General features: G+C 40.8%; 1 protein-coding gene across 5 annotated transcripts in view; it reads left to right on the top strand.

Annotated features, from left to right (window-relative positions):
- The window catches only part of LOC139609422 (neural cell adhesion molecule 2-like), a 370,355-nt gene that overhangs the window by 292,526 nt on the left and 56,074 nt on the right, over window positions 1-21,755 (top strand). For all 5 annotated transcript variants that reach the window (XM_071463965.1, XM_071463960.1, XM_071463959.1 and 2 more), the window contains 3 exons: window positions 5,956-6,162; window positions 10,755-10,898; window positions 13,069-13,206. In XM_071463965.1, the coding sequence (XP_071320066.1) occupies window positions 5,956-6,162; window positions 10,755-10,898; window positions 13,069-13,206 (489 nt within the window). The remainder of the gene's footprint in view (window positions 1-5,955; window positions 6,163-10,754; window positions 10,899-13,068; window positions 13,207-21,755) is intronic.

Here is a 21,755-nt window from a genome sequence, read left to right on the forward strand (position 1 = left end):
CTCAGCGTGGAGCTAACAGCCAAGGGAGCAGAGCCACACTGGGAGGAGCATTGGGGGGTGGCGTTTAGGTCTAACATGTGCTGTGGAGGACAGGATGGGAGGTAGAATAGAGGTGAGTGGCAGGAACTGAAACGCAAAAGTTGGAGCGTCTCTCACCTCTAGTTGCGCGTTTTTTTTTTACTTGCCACCTTTACCAAGTGCTTCCTCATGTGGGACTGTTGAGTCTCTGTAAATAATACTGTGTAGTCTAGACCTGCTCTACATGAAAAATGCCCTGAGTTAAATTCTGTAACGATTTGGTGTTATATAATCAAAACTGACTCGACTGAACTTGAAAAACTTCAGAACTGACTAGAATAATAAAAAAAAGGCTTTGAAGCTGAGTCCACCGTCAAAGTGCGTGGGAGGGAAGTGTTTGTGTCACTCGATGCTTTCTCCTGCCCCTCTCCACCACAGGCAATCACACCGAGCCTGATTGGTTTTTGTTTTTTTGTTTTTTTTTCACACCATATTCACGTGCACTCCTGAGAAGCAGGGCAGAAGATTCAGAGGCAAAAAGCAGAAGCCATTCAGCCCGTAAACAAACAAATGAAGAGCAAGTCAATAAAAGTGACTTTTGGGCTTTATATTGTTGTGTCACATTGTATGAATCATGTCCATATAAATATGGATTAGAGGAAAGAAAGGAACAGAAGGCACAGGAAGACACTTAGGTCTTATGTTGATTCATGGGTTTGAGCTGCTTTGTAAAGAAATGCAGAGCACAGAGGTGAGTGTGTTGTTCTTGGGAAAAAAAAAGAAACCTGGGTTAAATCAATTTTACTTGTTCAATACAAATCTTTCTTGTCCTAAAAGTTTGCCAGGAGGAATTGGCAGCAGAGTAAAATGAAAGAAAGCCTTTTTTTCCCATTTTCTTAAAGCAAAGCTGTTTTGGGTCAAGATGAGGTCTAACGTTGGTCAACATGGTAGCCAGGAGGAAGCAGGCTGGGTCGTGAATCCAGCTGAATTCCTTTTTTGTGCATCGTCCGTGTTTATTTCCAGTCTTCATGTGTTTCTTTCTACTTTCTACATTCCTACCTAAAATTCTTTAAAGCTCCTCAATATGTGGTTTTAAATCTTAAATGAGCAACAATCAGGATAAACTTTGTAAAAAAGGAAAACGTGTGATCAGAGCTGTGACATTACCCTTTTTCCACCAAGCCCTGTTTACTTTGAACCATTGAGAAAAAGAACAGACATAAACACAAAATACAGAGACCTCTCAGTTGAAATGAACCACATCGCTCACAGTGAGAAGCTGATTGAGAAAAATGTGTTTTCAACCTGGTGACTTTTTCATGGTTTTCATGGTTTAAAGGCCAGTTTGGCCCGTTGATAGTGCTCCTATGTGGCCACAGTATTGTCTGCCAGGGTTACAAGAGGTTTGGTTATTTCACATGAGAGATTTCTGTCTGTTCCTCTCAGTTTCACTAAATAATACATATATCTTTTTTAAAATGTTCTTTTATTTTCAATCTTTAGCTTTGACAGTTTCTTATTTGGTCAGGAGTATTTAATGTTAGACTGAAATACTAGTGGAAGATTTGAGTTGCTCAGTGCCTTTAAGCTGCTTCAGAGCTTAATATGATAAAGCTATTAACATCCTTAGGCTACCAGGCGTATGTGCTTCGGCATTTCAATGCATTTTTCCCCCTTTTCAGCCTGTGCACACAACTGATAATTACAAATATACACTCAGTTGGCATATAAAAGCCCTTTAGTAAAGCTTCCCTTATAATGATCCAGTTGCTAACACTGCTGACAGTATGCACCTGTTGGCAGATGTGCACTTAACAATTTCAGCTTTAAATGTAAAATACTTGATTTAAAAAAAAAAAAGTGAAATTACTGAAAATACTCAAATACAAATACAACAATACAAAAAAACAACTTTGTTACAGTAACAAGAGTAAATGTTGGTTTTTTTTTACTTCCCCCCTTGGAAACATACATAGTAGAGTTATTGCTGCGGACTAAATCTCCCATCAAGACTGAATAGTTTTTAAGTGTGCAAACTTTCTGAATTAATATATTGTCAGCCACATAACCTCCAAACGTTCTGAGTATTCATTTTTTAAACTCTCAGAATGAACAATGAGCCATCTATTCATAGATTCTTGCTTTTAGAAGAAAATGAGGCTTTTATTCATCACCTCTTGCTATGAATTTTATAGTTTATTTTATGCCATCACAGCAAAGTGCTCTAAAAGATGCTTGACAGTGAAGCTTTGAATGGAGGCCATGGCGTGGTAGGAGACGGAGAGAAAGCTGAAGGTACAGGGTGTCAGGAAGAGAAAAGGAAAACAGCGAGAGGGTGCGAGGCAGAGTGCGAAAACGGGTGAATTGAGTTGCTGAGCAGGAGATCGAGGGCAGCTGGAGAGATTGTCTTCAGAAAAGTGTCGGGTCTAAGTAGTCTGTGACCTGGCATCTTTAGTGGATTTTTTTCCCGCTTGTTTCCCGCTGTTGGGGAAGCTCAGGGACATCTCTATGATAACTGCATACAGGAAGAGATATGAGCAGCAGAAATAATAAAAAGATTTTAAAAAATAAATACAAATATAATAAAAAGATAGGGTACAGGTCTAATTAACATGCTCCACGCATTAATGGGTGACAAATACAACAGCTTCAGGGCTTCTTAACTTAGATCCTGCATTTTCTTGACAGCAGAGCTTCCCTCCTCTGCTCTGGCTTCACAAACAGCCCAGAATCCCATGAATCCATGGCCTGATGTCCAGTGAGTCCAACAACCACAATGTCTGTTACTAGTCTGTCACTGTCTGCCATTCAGCTTCCACTGGAATAAATGACTTCCGGTGTCCAACAAGCCAGCAGTGTGTAAAGCTGTGCAGGCTCATGTCAACGTTAGCACTGCTCATTTCTCCTGTTTGCCTGCCCACTGTCTCAACGGGGGATGAAATGACTGTCACCCAATAACTTGTTGAAGCTGTAAAATCCTTCCTCAGAGTATCATAAACTCCTGTGCAGCCCCCAGACTCATATCGTTTATTACACAGACTTCACTTCCTGGATGGTGCATCATCACCTTGCTGATATCTGATACAACACAGCCCCTTACATTTTATTAATGCAGGGGTGTTTTCAATCTGAGCCCCAGTAACGTGTCAGTTGACAGTCTCCCATTGGTGCTCACACACTCATCAAACCATTCGGTGATCTCTCACACTGTGTGGATGCATCTCAGTTTGTAAGGTTTCTTCACCCCCACTTTAATTTCTTACATTGTTATTTTACTACATGAAACAACATGCAGTTTGTTTACTCATGAAATGTTGTTTTCTTCAACACCTCTCAAAATGCTCTTCAGTGCATCGCATCTTTGGAATCACCAGGACAACAGTGTCTGCAAAAACTTCCTAACAAATGCAGCCAATCATAGGAAACAAGCACATAATTATAAATGTAGTTTATAATTATGTTTACATATAGAGTGAGGGAAATAGACCCTTTGTGAGAAAACAAACAAACAAACAAAAAAACCCACCTGGAGCTTTTTCTGATGTGAAATTGATCTCATGTCAGCGGTAAATGAACCCGAGTTCGTGGCATGACAAATAAGGAGGTGGATAAAGTGGGAAAGCTGGTATTTAGGTGTGTGTTTAACCTCCCCTATGACCGAAATGGCTCAGAGCCAGAGCAAGTGTTGGCTGCAAAAGAAAACAGAGGCTGCTGCAAAAGCAGACTCAGCAGTCAAACCAGATCCAGCAGCTATTATGTTTCCATGTGGTTTCCTTCAGATGCGTCTAACTAGAGCGGGGTAGGTCACATCACTCGTCCCAGCAGACCTATGTTTACCTATTGGCCAGGCATTACAGAATAGACAGAGAAAGAAAGAGAGATGTAACTGATAATTTTGACATCATGTCAGCCTACTCATACGCATATTTTATTCCTTCCTTACTCAGGTCTTGTCTCTCCCCTGCTATCTATCTCCCTGGAGACCTAAATCAATTACGACCATGGCTCCAGTGCCAGCCACTGTTAGGACATGAGAGTGCTTCAGCTTGCGCTCGGGTAATTTTGGCGCCAAGAGGCATGTTTATAGTCAAATGATCTGCCTTGTAGAGAAGGCAGAGATGGCTTCAATATTTTGTTGCTTTATATCACTGCCTCACTGCCAAGGAGCATCAGAAACATAAAATGAAGAAGAAACTCAGAGGAGGTGACGGTTTTGTTGGCAGTTAGTTAAAGCTGAGGATCAGTTGTTGCTGTGCAGACTTGCACTTGGAAAAGGGATCACCATTGTCTCACCAGCGTTCAGGAGAGAATCAGTAATAATACCAAAGCGTATGCAGATGTGAAGAGTGGTTTGACAGAAATGGCCACCAGGCGTTCATCCAACTGTAGAGCCACACAGGGAGGTGGTTCTGAGCGTCTGCTGCACACTCCTGTCCCCTCAGATCATCTGTGAAGCAAATAGCCTGTCACCGCACTAGCTGCAATCATTGCAACATATTTAGCCATCTCCCCTGTCAACAGTCTGTAAAATGGAGAGAGGCGATAAGGTGTAATGCTAACAGGTATAAAGAGACGCCTGTAGCGATGTTAGACGCTTATCTGTCCCCTGCAAGTACCCACATGAACGGCGAGGCTCCGGTGGGAAGCCACGTGTGAAGAAAAGGCAGAGCGAAGAAGAGAAGCGCTCGTACTGTAATATCAGTTCAGCAACACTTGTGTTTGATTGCCTCGTCAGATTTGTTGGCCTGGAATCTTAACGAGCATCAGGCACACATGCCAAGGATATAACGCTGATGATTGTTGGGAAACGTGATGATAATCAGTGTTAGCGTGCTGGGCTGCAAGCTGGAGGCTGCCTGCGTTTGTAAGGAAAGTGCAGACATCAAGAGGCAAATCAGCTAATTTGTCATCATTTACCTTTATGCACCAGTCTACTATCAAACTGAGAGATTATTATCTTGATGTCACGATCTATTTACATAAATGCACATGCCCCACACCAGCGCCAGCTCCTCACTGTTACACCAGGGAGCTGTTGAGATGAAGCATCACAACCCTCCACTGTTGACTGCTGAGCTGCTGGAGGGTTAAAAGCTTTGCTGAAGGGCGTTTGCTGAGGGAAAAGAGAGCATTCAAACTGCCTCCTCACTCTGGGATTAAACGTGTGTCACAATTGTATTATCTCTGTTTCTCCTCTTGTTTCTTTTGTTTCCTTAATTAAATCCTGAGACATGTCTCTAAGGGCCTGGACAAGCTTCTGTCCATCTCCTCTCTTGTTCTTGGCTTGGGTGGATTGATAGGCTAAGTGATGGCGCTGCACACTGACAGGCAGAGGGCACATGCTGCTTGCAGATGGCCCTATTATCTCCTGCAGTAGCCAGTAATCAGGGTTCAAGTCAGTATGTGACCAGGCCCTCCGTTTGTTTCTGTGTTTACTGCCTGTGTGTGTGTGTGTGTTTGTACGTGTGCGTGATCCTGGAAATGAGAGTGGAATTTACAGCCTACATATGTCCCTGTTCCTTTACAGACTTATTAGCTATGTAAATCCAAGATTATGACATAATCATATAATTTCAGGCCGTCTGTTCCCTCGACAAGTTCCAACAGCGACATTGGATGGTCCTCAGCTGTTCAGCCGACCAACAACACCAAGAAATACCTCCAAGTCAGCTTATTTCAGAATCTGGAGGTGACTGGCTGCTTAAACGGCCACCTGTAAATCAGTCAGTGTGGAGTCGGCTTACTCCCCCTTTGATCTGTTTAATGAGGGTGGAAAAAATTTAAAAAGAATTTTTCGAGGGAGTTGTGGGGGGCTAAAATATTTAGCAGTACAGTAGATTTACACAAGTAAGCAAAGCAGCCAGCTGCCATCCAGTGGAATTGTGTGCTGCAGGATAATCATCAGTTTATTTTATCTCTCTCTGACCTCCTCCCCAGCTATTGGTGAGCCGGTCAGGCTGGAGTGGTACAACCCGCAGGGCGAACGCATCGCGCCCTCCAAGCGGATGGCGCTCCACACAGAGACGTCAAGATCCAGGCTCATCATTTACAACGCCATCATCGAGGACGCGGGTATCTACCGCTGCCAAGCCACGGACGCCAGTGGTCACACGGAGGAGGCCTCGGTCGTGCTGGAGATCTACCGTAAGCCTGACAGATGACGTGCACAGACATACACTTTTCCACATTTACCTGCAGATGCTGTGTGTTTGCCTCCTGAGGAGATTTAGACATGGAGACATGAAGAGAATAAACTTCTGGCATTAGTGTTTGATCACAGGGAGGGCCAGCTGATTCATATTCCTGCCCTCACCACAGCCACAAGCTGTTGAAAGTGTTAGCTCTCTCTGTGTGCATGTGCATTTTAAGTCCACATGTACCTTTGACTTTGTGTGTGAGCTCGTGTGAGAGTGTGTTACACTCATTCTTGTGATTAAAGTATAATGACAGCTAGTTATACCAAGGGACATAGATCCTGCCAAGCATAATGAGGGAGGTGGCACTGGGGCTAACCTGCCTCGCTGACCCATCACTATTTCCTGGGCAAAACCTAATGTTACGAGGCGGGCGGGGGGGGGGCTCAGTGGTCACACAGACTGTCCCAACGCAGGTTCCATCCTTACAGCGAGCAGAGAATTAACTGCTCTTTGGCCCATTAAAGCGTCCTTGAGCACGACATCCAGTTTAACACCCACCAACTCATTCCTGTGATTTGCTGTGGAGAATAATTAGATAAACCATGCAGGGACAGAATTGTAGCCACTATTAAAACAGAGGACTGTGGATATTCTCCAGGAGGGAGTTATATTCTACTATTTAAAAAAAATAAAACATATATTTGCACATGTATTTTTTTAGATGACATTAAATATAATTGAATAGCTAACTGAAAATAAAATAAGGAAAATCTAATATTGAATGGTTTGGGTCTTTTCATAACTTTCTGAAAGGTGTTCATAAAAGATCTTTGTGTGGATTATCAGTGATTGAATTTTGTGTCCAGCGACACCACCATTACTGAGGTCACAACAGTTAGCAATAGCTCCCTTTGAAAGATGAATGTGGTCCTAAACTGAGTCATTCAGTCCCAAAACACCAGTTTGAAACTAGTCATAACACCGGCTTTGGGAAAAGAAAACATTAAAGTAATTTTTTTTCCTGACACTGCAGTTGCCTTTACAAGGATAAATAATATGAGTTAGATGGAACTGAATTAAACAGACTGCAACAATGTGGATGCTAAAGTTCAGTATTATAATTAAATCAGCCAGCATGAGGGAATTTTTTGGTTATTTGGTGACAAACAAGCAATCAGTAATTTCTTGCACAGGAATGAGATGTAATACATGATTTAGTGTCCAGCTGCACAAAATTTTATTAAAGGGTTTAGGATTATAACCTTTACTTCAGTGGTGTTTGACCACTTTATGTGACAGGTTGTACAGGCCAAAGTTCTCCACAGATATCACAATGTGCAAACGTTTAAAAATGAGATGCCACTGCAGTGATGACGGCTTGTTTACTTTCACATACAACCCAGATTAGTCTTATTTCTGAAGTCTTTGTTGGAGCACCTTTCCCCAATACTCACAACACCTTCTGTTCACAGGTAGCACAGTGACAGAATGTGGATTAACATTATAATGCATGCAAAAGGAACACTCACAAAAGGATTACATAAGAGCCAAGTGAATTCTGAGATGTGCGTAACCCAAATACCCAGATACACTGGGAGTCTTCCCTAAGTTTAATTGGAGGAAACGTCTCGGTACAGGGATTTGATTCCCAGAGACACACACACACTCAATTATATGTGCACACACTCTGGAACCTTTTTCATCCTTTCCCCACAAATCATTAGGGGAGACATCACAGCCTCAATCACACCTGCCACCACTCAGCTCTCACCCCATTCACTGCATAACCAGCTCCCAAAAAAACATTGTTTCCATGGTAACTGGGCGTCACTCACTGAGGGCTCTTGGTGTAGATTGCATGAGCAGCATGTGGATGAAAATCTGCCTAAAGCTCGAGCCAGCCATTCTGCCAGTGCACAGCAAGGACTCCTCAGGCAGTGCACGAGCCTGCGCGCTACAACATGTTGTACATGAAATTCATGACCTGTTGGCGAGAAAGTGTTGACATCCTCTCAGTGGTTGCTGACATCTCTATGATGGCCTATTATAATCATGCTACACGGCGTTGGAGAGCAGTTCTGAATCCAAAACAAGGGGCTTGGACTTTGATGGACTTCATTCAAATACACAAAAGCTGCTGTCACAGTGTTTTTTCATGCTAGCAGCATGGCTTTAGCAATGGCAGCATCAGTCAGTCCAGACTTCGGTCTTGACTAAAATATTTCAGCAACTTGTTGATGGACTGCCACGAAATGTGTCAGACATTCATCATCACCAGAGGATGAATCCAACCCCCCTTAATGATCCTCTGGCTTTTCCTCTTCTGACATTGTTGCGATCTTCTGGATGGACTGCCATGAAGTCTTATACAGACATTCATGGTGCCCTGAGGATGAATCTTATAATGATATAGATGATCCCCAATATCTCATTTGATATGAAATATCTCATATTTTACTTGGTGTATTGGCAATTATGAAAATTTTGTATCGACATTAACGTTCAGAGGATGAACTCTAATGACTTCTGTGATCCTCTAGCACCACCATGAAGTTCATAGTCATGGGTTTGAGTAAACTTGTGTACACTCAGTCTTGTTCAAAGATAAAGCCCTTGCTCTTCTACACAGAAGTTTTAGTAGTTTTACCTGGATGGAAACTTAACTGATGACAAAATCCAAAATTGCTTTAAATGAACTCCTATGGTTTAGCAGCCAGATGAGTTGACAGGAAATTCATGTTAAAGTAAGCCAGTACAATGCCTGAGCCAGCTTCTTTCATTTCATTTCATTTCATCTCAGTTTATTAATGGACAAAGCAATAATGCTGCATAAGCCAGTTTTCCAAAAACCAGCAAAGTTGGACAGTAAAGGAACAAATCTGCATCCCATTTGAGAGCGGTCCAGGGAAATTGGCTTGTCAACGGATCAGACAGTTATCCTTGCAGTGATGTGTAGGCAAACGGTGGAAGAGACACTCTGGAGTAGCTACTGAATATATTCTCAATTCACCAGTGTCAAATGTGCAGTAGAGTGGCGCTCTGGAGAGGTTGTTTCCCTTACTGATTCTCTTGTAGAGCAGTGTGACTACAAAAGAGACAGGAAATGGATACAAACAGGAGGAACAGGTGACACCAGAATGGTGGAACCTGAGAGAGAAAGACAAAGGGAATGAAAGAGCAAAAGATTTTGGAAATAAAAAGAAGAACACATGGGGGGATTGTTAAGAAACCAACAGAGTGAGTGACAAAACATGCAAAGGCATCCTTGAAGTTAATGAAGACACTGAGATGCCAGGCACGTTCAAAGTCGGGGGGTGCAGTCGGGGAGAGAAAGCTCATTTTAGGGAGCAGCCTGGCATAAATCACACAGTGAAATGCTAATGCTGAAGCCTCGCTAACGGAAGGGACTGATACGGGAGCTGTCGTTGATTTATTCACACCTTCACAATACAGCACATAGATGATAGCAGGTGGTTGCAGGCGGTTCCGGTGCCAGACCCGGCGCACATCAAAGCCGGCTGTCTGAACGAGAGCAGGGTTCGAAGAAGTGCTGGTCCAAGAACAGTGTCCTCATAAAAGCGATTTGTCAAACACCAAATGTTTGTCAAGAGGGAGGACACAGCTTCAAACTGGCATGCAGTGGAATCAGCTACTGAAGCGCTCCTGAAGCCAAGATAGAGGGAATCAAAGGCCGCCTGTGTTCTTGTCTAATTCTGCAAACAGAGCGGCTGCAGAATATCCCTGCTCACTTCCTTTTTTTTTTTTTTTTTTTTTTATGGGTATGATTGGCAGCAAGTAAAATGACCATCCTTCTGTCTCCTGTGGTGTTTCATCAGAATCGCCTTATCTGTGTCCCAGAAAACAGTCAAAGCAGGAATTAGCTTTTGTTTTATTTGATTTTGTGAGCGAATGCTACACATCCATTTCCAATGCACACATTGTTCCTCATGTGCCAGTTTCCAGGTACATAAAGAATTCCAGACGTAATGTTTCTGAACCCCAGAGCATGACATCACATGACAGTGCTTAATAATGTAGTCTGTAGCTCAGAAAAAATTGGATGGATAGCCTTGAAATGACATGTAAAGATATTCATGCTGAAGTGCCAGGGTACAGCCTCTCGTAGCAGGTAGCATGATTGTTAGCATTGTTTTAGTGACATGATAACCAAACTACACCCAAAAGGAGGAGTAAACATGGGCCATGTATGAAATGCAAGTGAAATTAAACCTAATTGTGCACCACAAGTTTAATACCTTAATTTCAGCAGTAGTGCTACCAAACAGGTCTATTTCTGAACCCAATATTTATTTCAGGCAAGTGAATTTTTTTTTTTTTTATATCAACAAAACTAGCAAACATAACTTAAGGGATGAAAACAGACAGAAAATGGATTTGAAAATAACTTTTCCAAACCTCTAATCCTAAATTCTGCCTCAAAACAGTCATAGTTAACAGGACAGTACGAGCACACCATTTAATTATTTTTTTTATTATTTTCCTTTTGATGTTCAGACTTGCAATACATTGTCTGCTCTGAATACTCAGATGGGCGGGGAAAAAAAAGGTGTTCAATCTCCATCTTGTTTGATGTTACAGAGAAGCTGACGTTTCAGGATGTTCAGTCAACGCAGGAGTTCCGCCATGGCGAGACGGCGGAGGTGGTGTGTAATGTCATCAGTTCACCAGTGCCCGTGGTGGTGTGGTACTACCAGGATAAGGAAATCACTGAGGAGCACCACAGTAAGTTTTCATGACCTTCTTTCACTATGAAATTAATTTTTCTTCACTCTGAATACTGTTATTGTTTTCTTCATTTTTTACTTTATTTGAGAGGTGAATACATTGGGGGATAATTTAAATATTTATTATTATTCACCCAACGCAGTGTTTCATTATTATTTTGAGTGAGAGACCCACAGCAGCAGAAGTTACATACTGTGCATTTAAAACCTTTTTTTTTGTTTGTTTTTAACTTTTTATCTCTATTACTGTTCTAATTAGTTTCTTTTATTGAAAAACGTCAAGTGGGGCTTGTATCAAAGTCATAGAGTTACCCTGTAGAGTTTTTGCAGCAATGCTTTTAAGATTCCCCATTCTTTTTTATCTCATTCACAAGACACGACAATGCACATAAGGACAGGGAACAGGGTACCTTTGAAACAAAAGGTCTGAAGGGGAAAAACAGTTAAGAAAATAGAAGGACAGATGAAGTTTTTTGAGGATCAAAGCCCCTGAAAACTGCAGTATTTCTCTGTAACATTAACTATTCATGACTAAAGAAGGAACAACTGAAGTTAAAGTTTTGGGGGTAAATCTGTCCTTAGGTATCTCTGTTAGGAAACTGTGTAATAAATAAAAATGTGATTTTATTTTAGACTTTTTCCTATTTTGCTTTGCTTCTATTTGAATAGACTGGGCTGGAAAATGCTGATGTCATGCTTCCATTTGCATCTGTTATTTTATTTTATTTTTTTAAAATTGTTTATATAGTTATGATTATTTGAAGTTACTGAAGAAAAAAGTTTCAAAGAGTGACTTTTGTAAAATAATTATTATTGTAAGTATTAAGTACTGGATATAGTAACTTTACAAGACACTGCTTTACTGTGTAACTGATCTTGATTGATTTAGTAGTATATTATGATTCTAATAAATGTTTAGTAATGTTTAGTCAAAGTAAGCAGCGCTCTCAGAAGAATTACAGTTTGAAGGTAAACCTGCCAAATGCACTTGATTATTGAGAGAGAAAATTCTCATGTGTCTCAATGTACCCAATTCTCTCTCTCATTTAACAGATAGGCTAAAGCCAAAAATAATTTTCTCTAGGAAATGCTATTTCCTTCTTTTGTGTGGATTCACAATAAGACAAGGATATCAAATTCTATGAATAGAAACAGCATCAGCCCTGGAGGAGGCGTAGGACTTGGACAGAAACCATGTTAACAAGTGACTGTGAGGATGGATTACAGAGCAGCTGGATGGTGACACTGGAAGATGCTGCCTCCCATGAGATGAAGTGCAGACCAGTGCCCTGCACCTTTTGAAAAACACCTCAAAATTGCTGTTTTTACTGTTTTCACTACTGCTAGCTCAACCTGTACAATCATATTGCCAATCCTCTGTCTCCTGCAAGCTGATGTATATCATTTCTAAAGCACTTCTCTGTAATCCCACCCTTTCAGTTACTTAAATAATATTAAATATCAGGAGGGTGGTCTCCTTAATTTGCCAAAGAAAAAAGACAGAGATAGAAAGACACTCAGAGGACAGATTCACTTTCAGTAATATTCTGTCCTGATAGAAGGCAGGTGCAATAGTAAGACTAGGATTCATTATTTCCTCTTCTCCTCCTCTCTGATTTACAAGTCTCTACACCACTTCCCCATCCTCCTTCCAGACAAAATGTATGCCCGAGCACTGATTAGAAAGAGTGACCCCTTGAATCTGTCACATTTTTTAATTGAAATTCAAATCATCATTTGAACGGTAATGATGAAACATGGAGAAGACGTCTTTTTTTTTTTTTTTTTTTTCCTTTAATCATTTCACTCTAATTACGATGCATGGTTATAAATATCTTTGCTTGAGAGAAATGAGATAGAGGCCTCATCATTCCTGGCCAATCTCACAGTAGCCACAATGGGAGAGAGTGGGGACTATTTGGAACTGTAATTGCGAGAGTGTTTATCTGTGTGGACTTTATCAGGTAAATGTGCTGAACTGAAGATTGACAGTCTAACGATTGAAGAGCAGCAATGGCAATTTTCTCCTGCTGTTTTCCTAACTTTCTTATCTCGCTTCTCTCTCTGTCGTACACTATTGTTGTTGTGTCGTTTCCTCCTCTCCCGCTCTCTCCTTCTGTCCTCTCCTGGCTTTCTGTCTGTCCGTCCTCTTCGCCTGTGCTGTGAAGGCAAGTTCCAGATGCTGCCAAACAACAACCTACAGATCCATCAGGTGACCAAGGCTGACGAGGGCGTGTACCGCTGTGAGGCCAGCGTAGAGGCCCGTGGCGAGATCGATTTTGTTGACATTGCGGTGGTGGTCAACGGTGAGTTACGTTTTGAGTCATTGCTTGAAAATTTGTGGCTATGATGATGAATTCAATTAAAGCAAAGTCAGGGGCCAAACTTTTTAGTGCAGGTCAGGCTTAAGTAATACTGTATCCTGTCAGACTCCTGTAGCACAGGCTCTCTGTTATTAATTTGTAGCCTCTGTGCCTTTCATAAGTCCTAAATAACCCTTATAGTGTTTAGTTAGTTAGTGTTTAGTTTAATTAGTTCGAGGATTTTGGAGTTTGATGTTTAAGTTAATTTCAAATATTCGAAACTGTAACTTGAAGGGAAACACATCCAGAACCCTTCAAACTGATGTTTTCCTGCATAAATTTTTTTTCTTGCTTTTTGTAGATTTTTTGTTTCACACAGAAGATATAAAATCTTAAAACTGAGGTATGTTTAATGGCATGTTTGTGTGACCTACAGTGGAGATATGACCCGACAGGGACAGTATGTCTCACCTCAGGCCTCTACCCTTTTCTTTTACTTGGATTTCATGACTACAGAAATTGACAAATCGAGTGTTAAACCTGTGTTTCATTTTCACAAACATAATGGACCTTCAGAAATACTGGGTGATATTACAGATGCTACATTCTTGCATCTCTACAGTAGAGGGGTTAATGTTGTGAGGTACACAACAAGAATGAAATTAAATATCTTAAAATTACATACTGTAGAACATTTGTTGCTGTTTAGTGACCAATGTGGTTTCCACATCACTGCCTGAATACAAACCAAAACCTCCAAACCCAGCTGAGAACTGAAGGCCTTTAATAGAAGCTATGCAAATCACACAAAACAGCAGCATCCATTTAGATTCCAAGCAGACACGTGCTCTTCTTCACACAGTGTCAACAGATTAGCATGCGTTAGGGATTCAATTTCTTCTGCATACACAAGTTTTCATGTTGCTGCTGCTGCTGTTGTTGTTTTTAGAACTAAACACCACTCATTCTTTTTATTCTGGAGCCTGTGTTGCAGGTGCCCAAGGTTAAAATGCAATAAACCAGCAGGGTTGGTTCATCTCAATGGACACAGGAGCAGCTTTGCTTTGCAGCAGTGATTGCAAAAGAAAATAGAAATAAATCAATGTCAGATTCTTCACCTTTGATTAAATAGCAATCATTTATTAACTTGAAAGGAACTTCTTTTTTTCTTTCAACTGCTAGTTTCTGTTATCACTAAATATGAAGACACACACAGTATACAGCCTCAAAACCTGCGCTGTCAGTTTGTTGATGATCACCTACTGTCCTTCTTCCATTCCGTATTTTTATTTCTATTTTTTCTACCTCAGTATTTTATTCTATTGTATTTTTGTATTCAAATACACCGGACTGCTATGACAACCTAATTTCCCTTCGGGGATGAATAAAGTCATCTATCTATCTATCTCTCTATCTATCTATCTATCTATCTATCTATCTATCTATCTATCTATCTATCTATCTATCACTTAAGTGCTGTTGAGCCCATTTCAGAGCTTGTTTACATGTGTTAATGTCGAGTGAATGAGAAACAGCAGCTACTGCTGTGCAGACCTCCAGTCGTAGCCTCAGAACAGAGTTGTCAGCTTTGACAGATTCGGCTCCATTTATTCATCACTGGCACACTTTCAGCAGCTCTGGTCTTTCTGCTATCATTGGCATGATTTTTTTTTAAAAGTCTCTTTATCCTTTTGTTTGATTAAAATTTTCAATTAGTAATGGCTTTGGGCTCCATGGCCCAAAAATCGAAGAATGTTATTTTAATTTTCTCATTTGTCCTCATTTAAAATGAGTCACCTGAGACTGATGAAGTGATTGAAATATGATTTCACTAAGGCCACAAGCGTCTTGTAACGGTTGAATAGCTGCAATATTGTCTCTGCCTATGTAATTCTCTTCTACCTAATGTAATATCAGAGCAGCCCTCTGCCCAAAAACTATGAATTGCAATCAATTTAGCACACCACTTACTTCACTTCTGAGGAAGATCTAATAAGCCTGCTCAATGAGGCACAACCTATTATTGCAGCAACACGACACTTGCCATGTGGTGCTACGATAGGACAGTCTGCAGAGCACTTTGCAGTGCATCCTGAGTGGAGCACGCTCTCTGAGGGAGCCACACCCAGAAGGAGAACCTTGAAAGTGAACTTCACTTTGCCTCAAGGAGACTCATTCTGTTCCTCCCTAAAGACTCACACACTTAGATGTGCCCTAAGCTGAGCCTGAAGGAGACAAAATCTGATTTGTAGCAACACCGCTTGGTTCTAATGAAATATGTAAAGTTCATAGAGGAAACTAAAACTCTGAAACTAATGAGTTTATCTAATATGATAGCACCAGGCTAAGGGATATGTGTTACTGTGCTATGAGATCTTAAAGCTGCTATAATCAAAATTTTTTATTTTAACAACAGGTTACATGACTAATATGAAAGGCATTGGTCATAGTAATGAAACCATAGACAAGTATTTATCGATTTAATTAAGCAGGAAAAGTTCCATTGAGATGAAGAGTCTCTTTTTCAATGGAGATCCATCTCAGAAAGGCAGCAGCCTTCATAAAAACATAATTACAGAAAGGAAAGGAGAAGAAATTAAAAAGAACTAAAAATATTTGTGGAATTCACATTTCAAGAGAGAAAGCGTTAGATCCACAACCACTACCTACCACAACCAGGTATGTTAAACAATGAATGACTTCTTCTTCTTTCATTTTGGATTTAGTGTAAAAGCATTTCCTTCTGCAGCGCGCTCCAGGCTGTCGGGACAGAATACACAAAAGCCTTTTTTCCAATTTCCATACAGGCTTCTTGGAGAGAAAGCACTAAGGAGTTCTGAGAATGCAGAGTTTTGTTCAACACTGCAAATATTCAACTGTCTGTACAAGAGTTGGAGCACAGCAGAATATAACAGAGTCATCAGCATGAAATGAAAATTTGCATCGGTCGCGTTTTGACACATATATTAGTGAATTAAAGTGGGTCTAATACAGAGCACTGTGGCACCCCATTGAAACTGCAGTTTTTGGTTCATTCTCACAGCTCTCATCAGCATTATTTCCAGACTTTTTCTTTCAGAAAGGTAATCCTTACCTGCCCAGCACCAAAGAGCAGACAGCGTACTTACTTAAATCACTTTGCCTACCATCAAATGTGGAAGTTTACTGGGAATTTACCTCTGATGTCAGCACTTATCCCATGGTCCAGAGGAACCTTTATTTAAGCCTCTGGCCTAAAAGAGAGAACACAGAGCTGGTGTGAAGGTGACCGAGATGGAAAGGACACTTATAGGCACAGATATATAACAAGCTAGTGGCACCAGTTTCTTTCCCATGGAGTTGTTTTCAGTGCACTGAGGCCTGTAAAGTTCAGGAGAGCCATGTATGTGCTAGCCTATAGGCTTAGTCATTTGTATACGCAACCCCATGAGAATCCGTTCAACATTTCGGTTTCCTGCCCTCAAGCTAGAGGTGTTATTCTCTCCTTACTCTGATAATGTACTTTAATCTTGTTTGCTCTCTACACCACCAACTTTATATTTAAGGCCTATATCACTTCCAGAATTCCCCTGGATTACTCCCTTTCTATGGTTTGCAATTGCAATGGCAAGGTGGAGCGAGGAGAACCATCTCAGCAAAGGATTTCCAAAGGATAAGGAAGCCACAGGGGTTACCAGTGAATATACTGTATCGACAACAACCTGGGCTTGGCAAAACAACACAGAGGCCCTGAACACAATTGGACAGAGATAGTGTAGATTGCTAGGAGGTTCAGGTATGTCAATGAGCGCTACAGACTGTCCACTACATGTTTCATCAATCAGCTGTGGACAGTGAACTGGTCTCTTCTGTGGCGCCTTGGGATATGGCAGTGAGGTAAGATAAACAAACTGATGGAAAAAGCTGTCTCTGTCTTTCTCTATCTGAAGACCCCTGGAGGAAGAATAAAGAAGAAAGGATGAGAACTAAACTGAGCATCTGCAGGCTCCACCTCATTACCTGAGGTTGAACATAAAGCGCTTAGAGCGCTCCTTTGTGCCAAAACCAGACTGGACATTGATTCTTGTCCATACAGCAGCAGTGACAGCCAGCAGGGAGTGAGCTGCATCTGAACACCTCTACACAAATTTACTTTGACTGCTTTCTGAGGTCTCTTTTTTTATTTGCTGTTTATTACAGTTTGCTGCTGCAGTAGCAAAATCTCTGCACTGTATCCTCAAGTTTCACCTTACTTCAGGACAGTGGTACCTTATGGCTTGTAAACCCTCAGAATAAAGTAGTGTGTATCTGTGTATCCATATGATTATCCTCTTAATGCTTGTGTCATTGTTTCTCTGGGAACTCAGGTTCAGGTATTTCCATTCTATGAAACTGATGAATGTCCAGCAGAAAGCTTAGATACAAAGCTTTACTGACCAAAAGCTACTTCCTTTAACAAATCGATGAAGCCAGTTATTGTATGTTTTAATACAATGTTTTAAAGTCTTCAGGTGGACCTCAGTCACTGAGCCAACTTTGTTTTAAGGACACAATCAGAAGTGTTGTTCAGTCAGAAAAGTTTTCAGCTCTGTGTGAAACCTGTGCCAGAGAGGTCTCCAGTTAATGAGTATTTTGTTTTAACATTTGAAAAAAAATGTGTCTGACAATAGCTTTGATTGTTTCATTTATTAATTTTATGTGTTAGCAAAGGTGAAGGGCTGCCTCTTGAATCATTGGAGTCAGATGTTATTTTCTAAAATCCCTGTATAAAATTGAAAATTGTGTGTCTGAATTGGTAACCGCACAGCTAATTTCCAGCTGAGTTGATTGAAGGCTGAAGTTTCTTTATGATTAATTTTTCTTGTCAATGACAATTGAACTTGATAAACCATTTCTGAGCTGGGCGTTCCACAGAGTTATATTGAGCTTGTAGCAGTGATATGCCAGGCTGTTCTTTAGACACGGCGAGTCGGCGGATGTGTCGGTTCTGACTACTTCAGCAACTTGTTAACAGACGCTGCTTTAACCAGCCATGCAGAGCAACATTTTGTCTGAAAGCAGAGCTGCCATAGCTGCAACTGCATACTTCTCTCCCCATGAAGTCATAAATATTCATGGCTCAGTTGATAAAAGAGTGCTTTCTTGCCCATAAGCATGCGGGGAATGAAGCTCTGCTGACCCACTGCAGCCCCCAGTTTCCACTGTATCATCAAAGCGGACTGTACATGAGGATGATGGCGCATCGAGACGACCACCCACTGAATGGCTAATCAACCAGAGGCCAAAACAGCTCAGTGTGTAGAAGAATGCAGAACATTTCAGGAACTGATTTTAGAAGTTATGACAGACAAGTCATGAAAGCTTTTCAGCAACTGTGTCAACACAGTGTTGAGAAACAAGCTAAAAAACAAGGATTTGATAGGAAATGTAACAAATGGTTTCCAATTACTCTAACTGGAATGGAAACCTGACATAATTAGTTGATGTGCAAATATAATTTAGCTCTGCTCATGCTTTCAATAAGCGTTTAAGGTTACAAGCGCTATTGTACAATAATTTGAGCCCCATCGGTTTGGGGGGGGGGCATGATTGGTCAGCTGGCCACCTTCAAGCACCTAAACAAATGAGGAATAACACGTTAATTGTGCTTCAGAGGTGCTGGTAGGTGTTTCTCTCGTTGTTTTCATACTAGGCTAAGCTAAGATAACTAGCTGCTGGCTCCTTGTACATGAAGGCATAGATAGGTGTACATATGCGCATTTCAGAGAATGTTGAACTACTGCTTTAATGAAAAGCAGTTTGGATTGATCATTAAATATGCTGGAGATTATAACTCCTACGCTCTCTATCTATGGCTCGCGTATCCCAACCTTCCCATTCTGCACCCTTCAATACATCCTGATGTTTTCCTTTTACCAGTATCAAAGATCTCTCTCCTCTCCATTTGGATGACCCTCCAGCTACAGTACTTGTTTCTATGGCAACTCACAGTGATACAAAAAGGAAATAACTTCCTGATTTCACTGGTATCCTTCCCTGACACATCCTCGTAATTGTTGGTTCACTCACTCACACATGAGACCCGCAATTTTCCCCTGTTCAGCTGTCAGTGGAAACTACCGGCTGTGTCCTTCAAGATTTCTTAGATTTTTTTTTATTTATTTATTTTTTTTTTTTTTGCAATGACAGTCTTCTATGTTATGTTCAGAGCTGGTCCGATTCCAGTGCTCATCTAGAATGCAAAACAAATCCTTAATTTTGCGCTCCACAAAAGAAAACACAGGTGTAATACTGTTACGACATTTACCAAGAACAAAAAGAAAACACTCACTTGCTCAAGTTCTAGTAGGTGTAATACCGCTATGACATTTACCAAAATCATTTCATGACTTCTAAACACGGGTGGTCCTCACGTCATTGAAGCCCATTAGCGCTTAACAGAAAACAGGTCCTCCAGCTCCACACTGATGCTTTTAAATCGGCCCAAGCGAGTTTGTATCTTGAAATATGTTCGCAGCGTGCGTTCACGCTCGTGGGGACTTCTGTAAACATCACATTATCTCCACCAGGCTTCTGAAGTTTCAAGGATATGACTAATACATGAAGAATTCATAAAGCTTGCCAGATTCCTTTTGGACGCTTAAACCCTGTTGCTGATTTGCTCTTTTGAAGTCTTTCTGCTTGGCAGTGTGTCTCATTAACAGCGCTGTTTCAACAAGGCCCAATGATGTGGGAGTGCATCGCATAGGAAGAGAGGGACGCTGGAGAATGGAGATCTATTGGTGTGGAAATCAATGGTTATCATGTCAGGCAGATGCTTGCCCCTCTCATTTGCGGAGTCAGTACTATTGGAAAGGGCTCACAGTGTTTGATTGTTGCTTTGGCCATTTTTATCCCTGAGAAGCTTCCTGTGCCTTGATGTGTGTCTCTCTCAGGCCTTTTTTTCCTGTTGTTTGTTGATTCATTCATTTTTTTAGCACATAACAATAACTAAATGATAAATAGGCACCATGAGGTCTTATTCATTTCCACAGAAATACACACTGTTTCTGTAAGTGTAATTGATCTTTTAAGAAAAACTCCAGCACACTGCAGTGTTTTGGTTCATTAGGTATCTGCGGTGATGCTTTGTTTTGATTAGGGTTCCCTATTTGTTATCCCAAAATGTTAAATGTCTTTTTTTCATCCTTCACAACTCCCCGACTTCTTTTTCATCAAAAACAGCATTTTAATGAGACTTTAAGCCACCTGTCATATTTAATTTCCATCTTTCATCAAGTTGTTTTTAGCTTTGTGTTGAACAAGTGTCCTCCCGGTGACATCGCTCACAAATTCAATTCATTAATTCTCAATAACTCCCACACAAAAAAACGAGGGCTGTTTACAGTTTTGGAATGTAAAAGAATTCAGCGTAGTCTTCCCACAGAGTGACCTTCAATACCTTTCAGCCCTTTGTGTTTAATCAGAGGAAATCAAATGAAGCCAGGATAATATGACTGTGCAGCTGCCAGTTACAACAACACATACATATTAGCGCTCATAACTCTGTGTGGGCTGAGTTGATGTTATGTTAATATTAAATTAATCTTCATCTTAAAGAGATTAAGCAGCTGAATTGTAAATGAGACTTGCGTAAAAAAATGAAGATACTTTAGATGCCTCATGTAAACTGTATGTGTTGCAGAAAGAGGCATTAGAGAGGTGGCAATTTCACTTTACACATCATTTACACCTTGTATTAACACATGATCTGTATCCAGATACATAATCTCTGTAATAACATCTGATCACAGGCCTTTGCAATTACGCCGGGTATTTATAAGCATTCTCATTATCTAGCTTCTGCCCGTGTTAAAATTAGATGTCATTATGCAAATTATTAGGTGGATCAGGAGGACTGTCTTATGTGGCTTTTTTCTGTCATAGGTTTTTTTTTTAATTGTTTTTGCACCATTGTGATGAAGTGTTTTCATTTGTAAGGTCTTTAATTTTCTGATTTAGCCTAAAACAGACATCCATGTATGCTTATTTTATCACAGTCTATATTCAGAGAACAAAACAAATCCAGCCCATAACAAGCCACACACTTTTTTTCCTCTGGCCCAGTAAACGGCTGGTACCAAGGCCCGAACTTGGCCCATATATAGCATGATAGTAAGATAATACTTCCACAACTGGACTAACTTTGGTTCACCCTCTGAAAATCTTCCATCTGTCAGTCAGTGTCGGAGGAAACAGCCACACTCAGCCCAGATTTGTAAGTATATGGGCCAGACTCAGGCTGAGGACCCAGGCATGTGCTGGGTCAGAAGGTTCATTCTGTTATCTTGGTATCAATATTGTGATATAAAATTACAAATACCTCGATAAAGGATTTTCTCCCTGTCACTCACCCCTCCATTAGAAATGTAGCTTAGTATGAGCATTGGACCAAACTATTAAATCAGAAGAGACTTTTGAGAGAAATAAAAGGCAAATTGAGAGTTTGATGTAAGAAAGTTATTGTGAACAAGAGGAACAGACTCTGGAGCTGAGACCCCAGCAGGAAGTAGACCACCATGGGAAGTGATCCT

Source organism: Trachinotus anak, unplaced genomic scaffold, assembly GCF_046630095.1.
Source record: "Trachinotus anak isolate AG129_WGS33_773 ecotype Australia unplaced genomic scaffold, CSIRO_AGI_Tana_v1 ptg000026l, whole genome shotgun sequence".
Classification (NCBI taxonomy): Eukaryota; Metazoa; Chordata; class Actinopteri; order Carangiformes; family Carangidae; genus Trachinotus; species Trachinotus anak.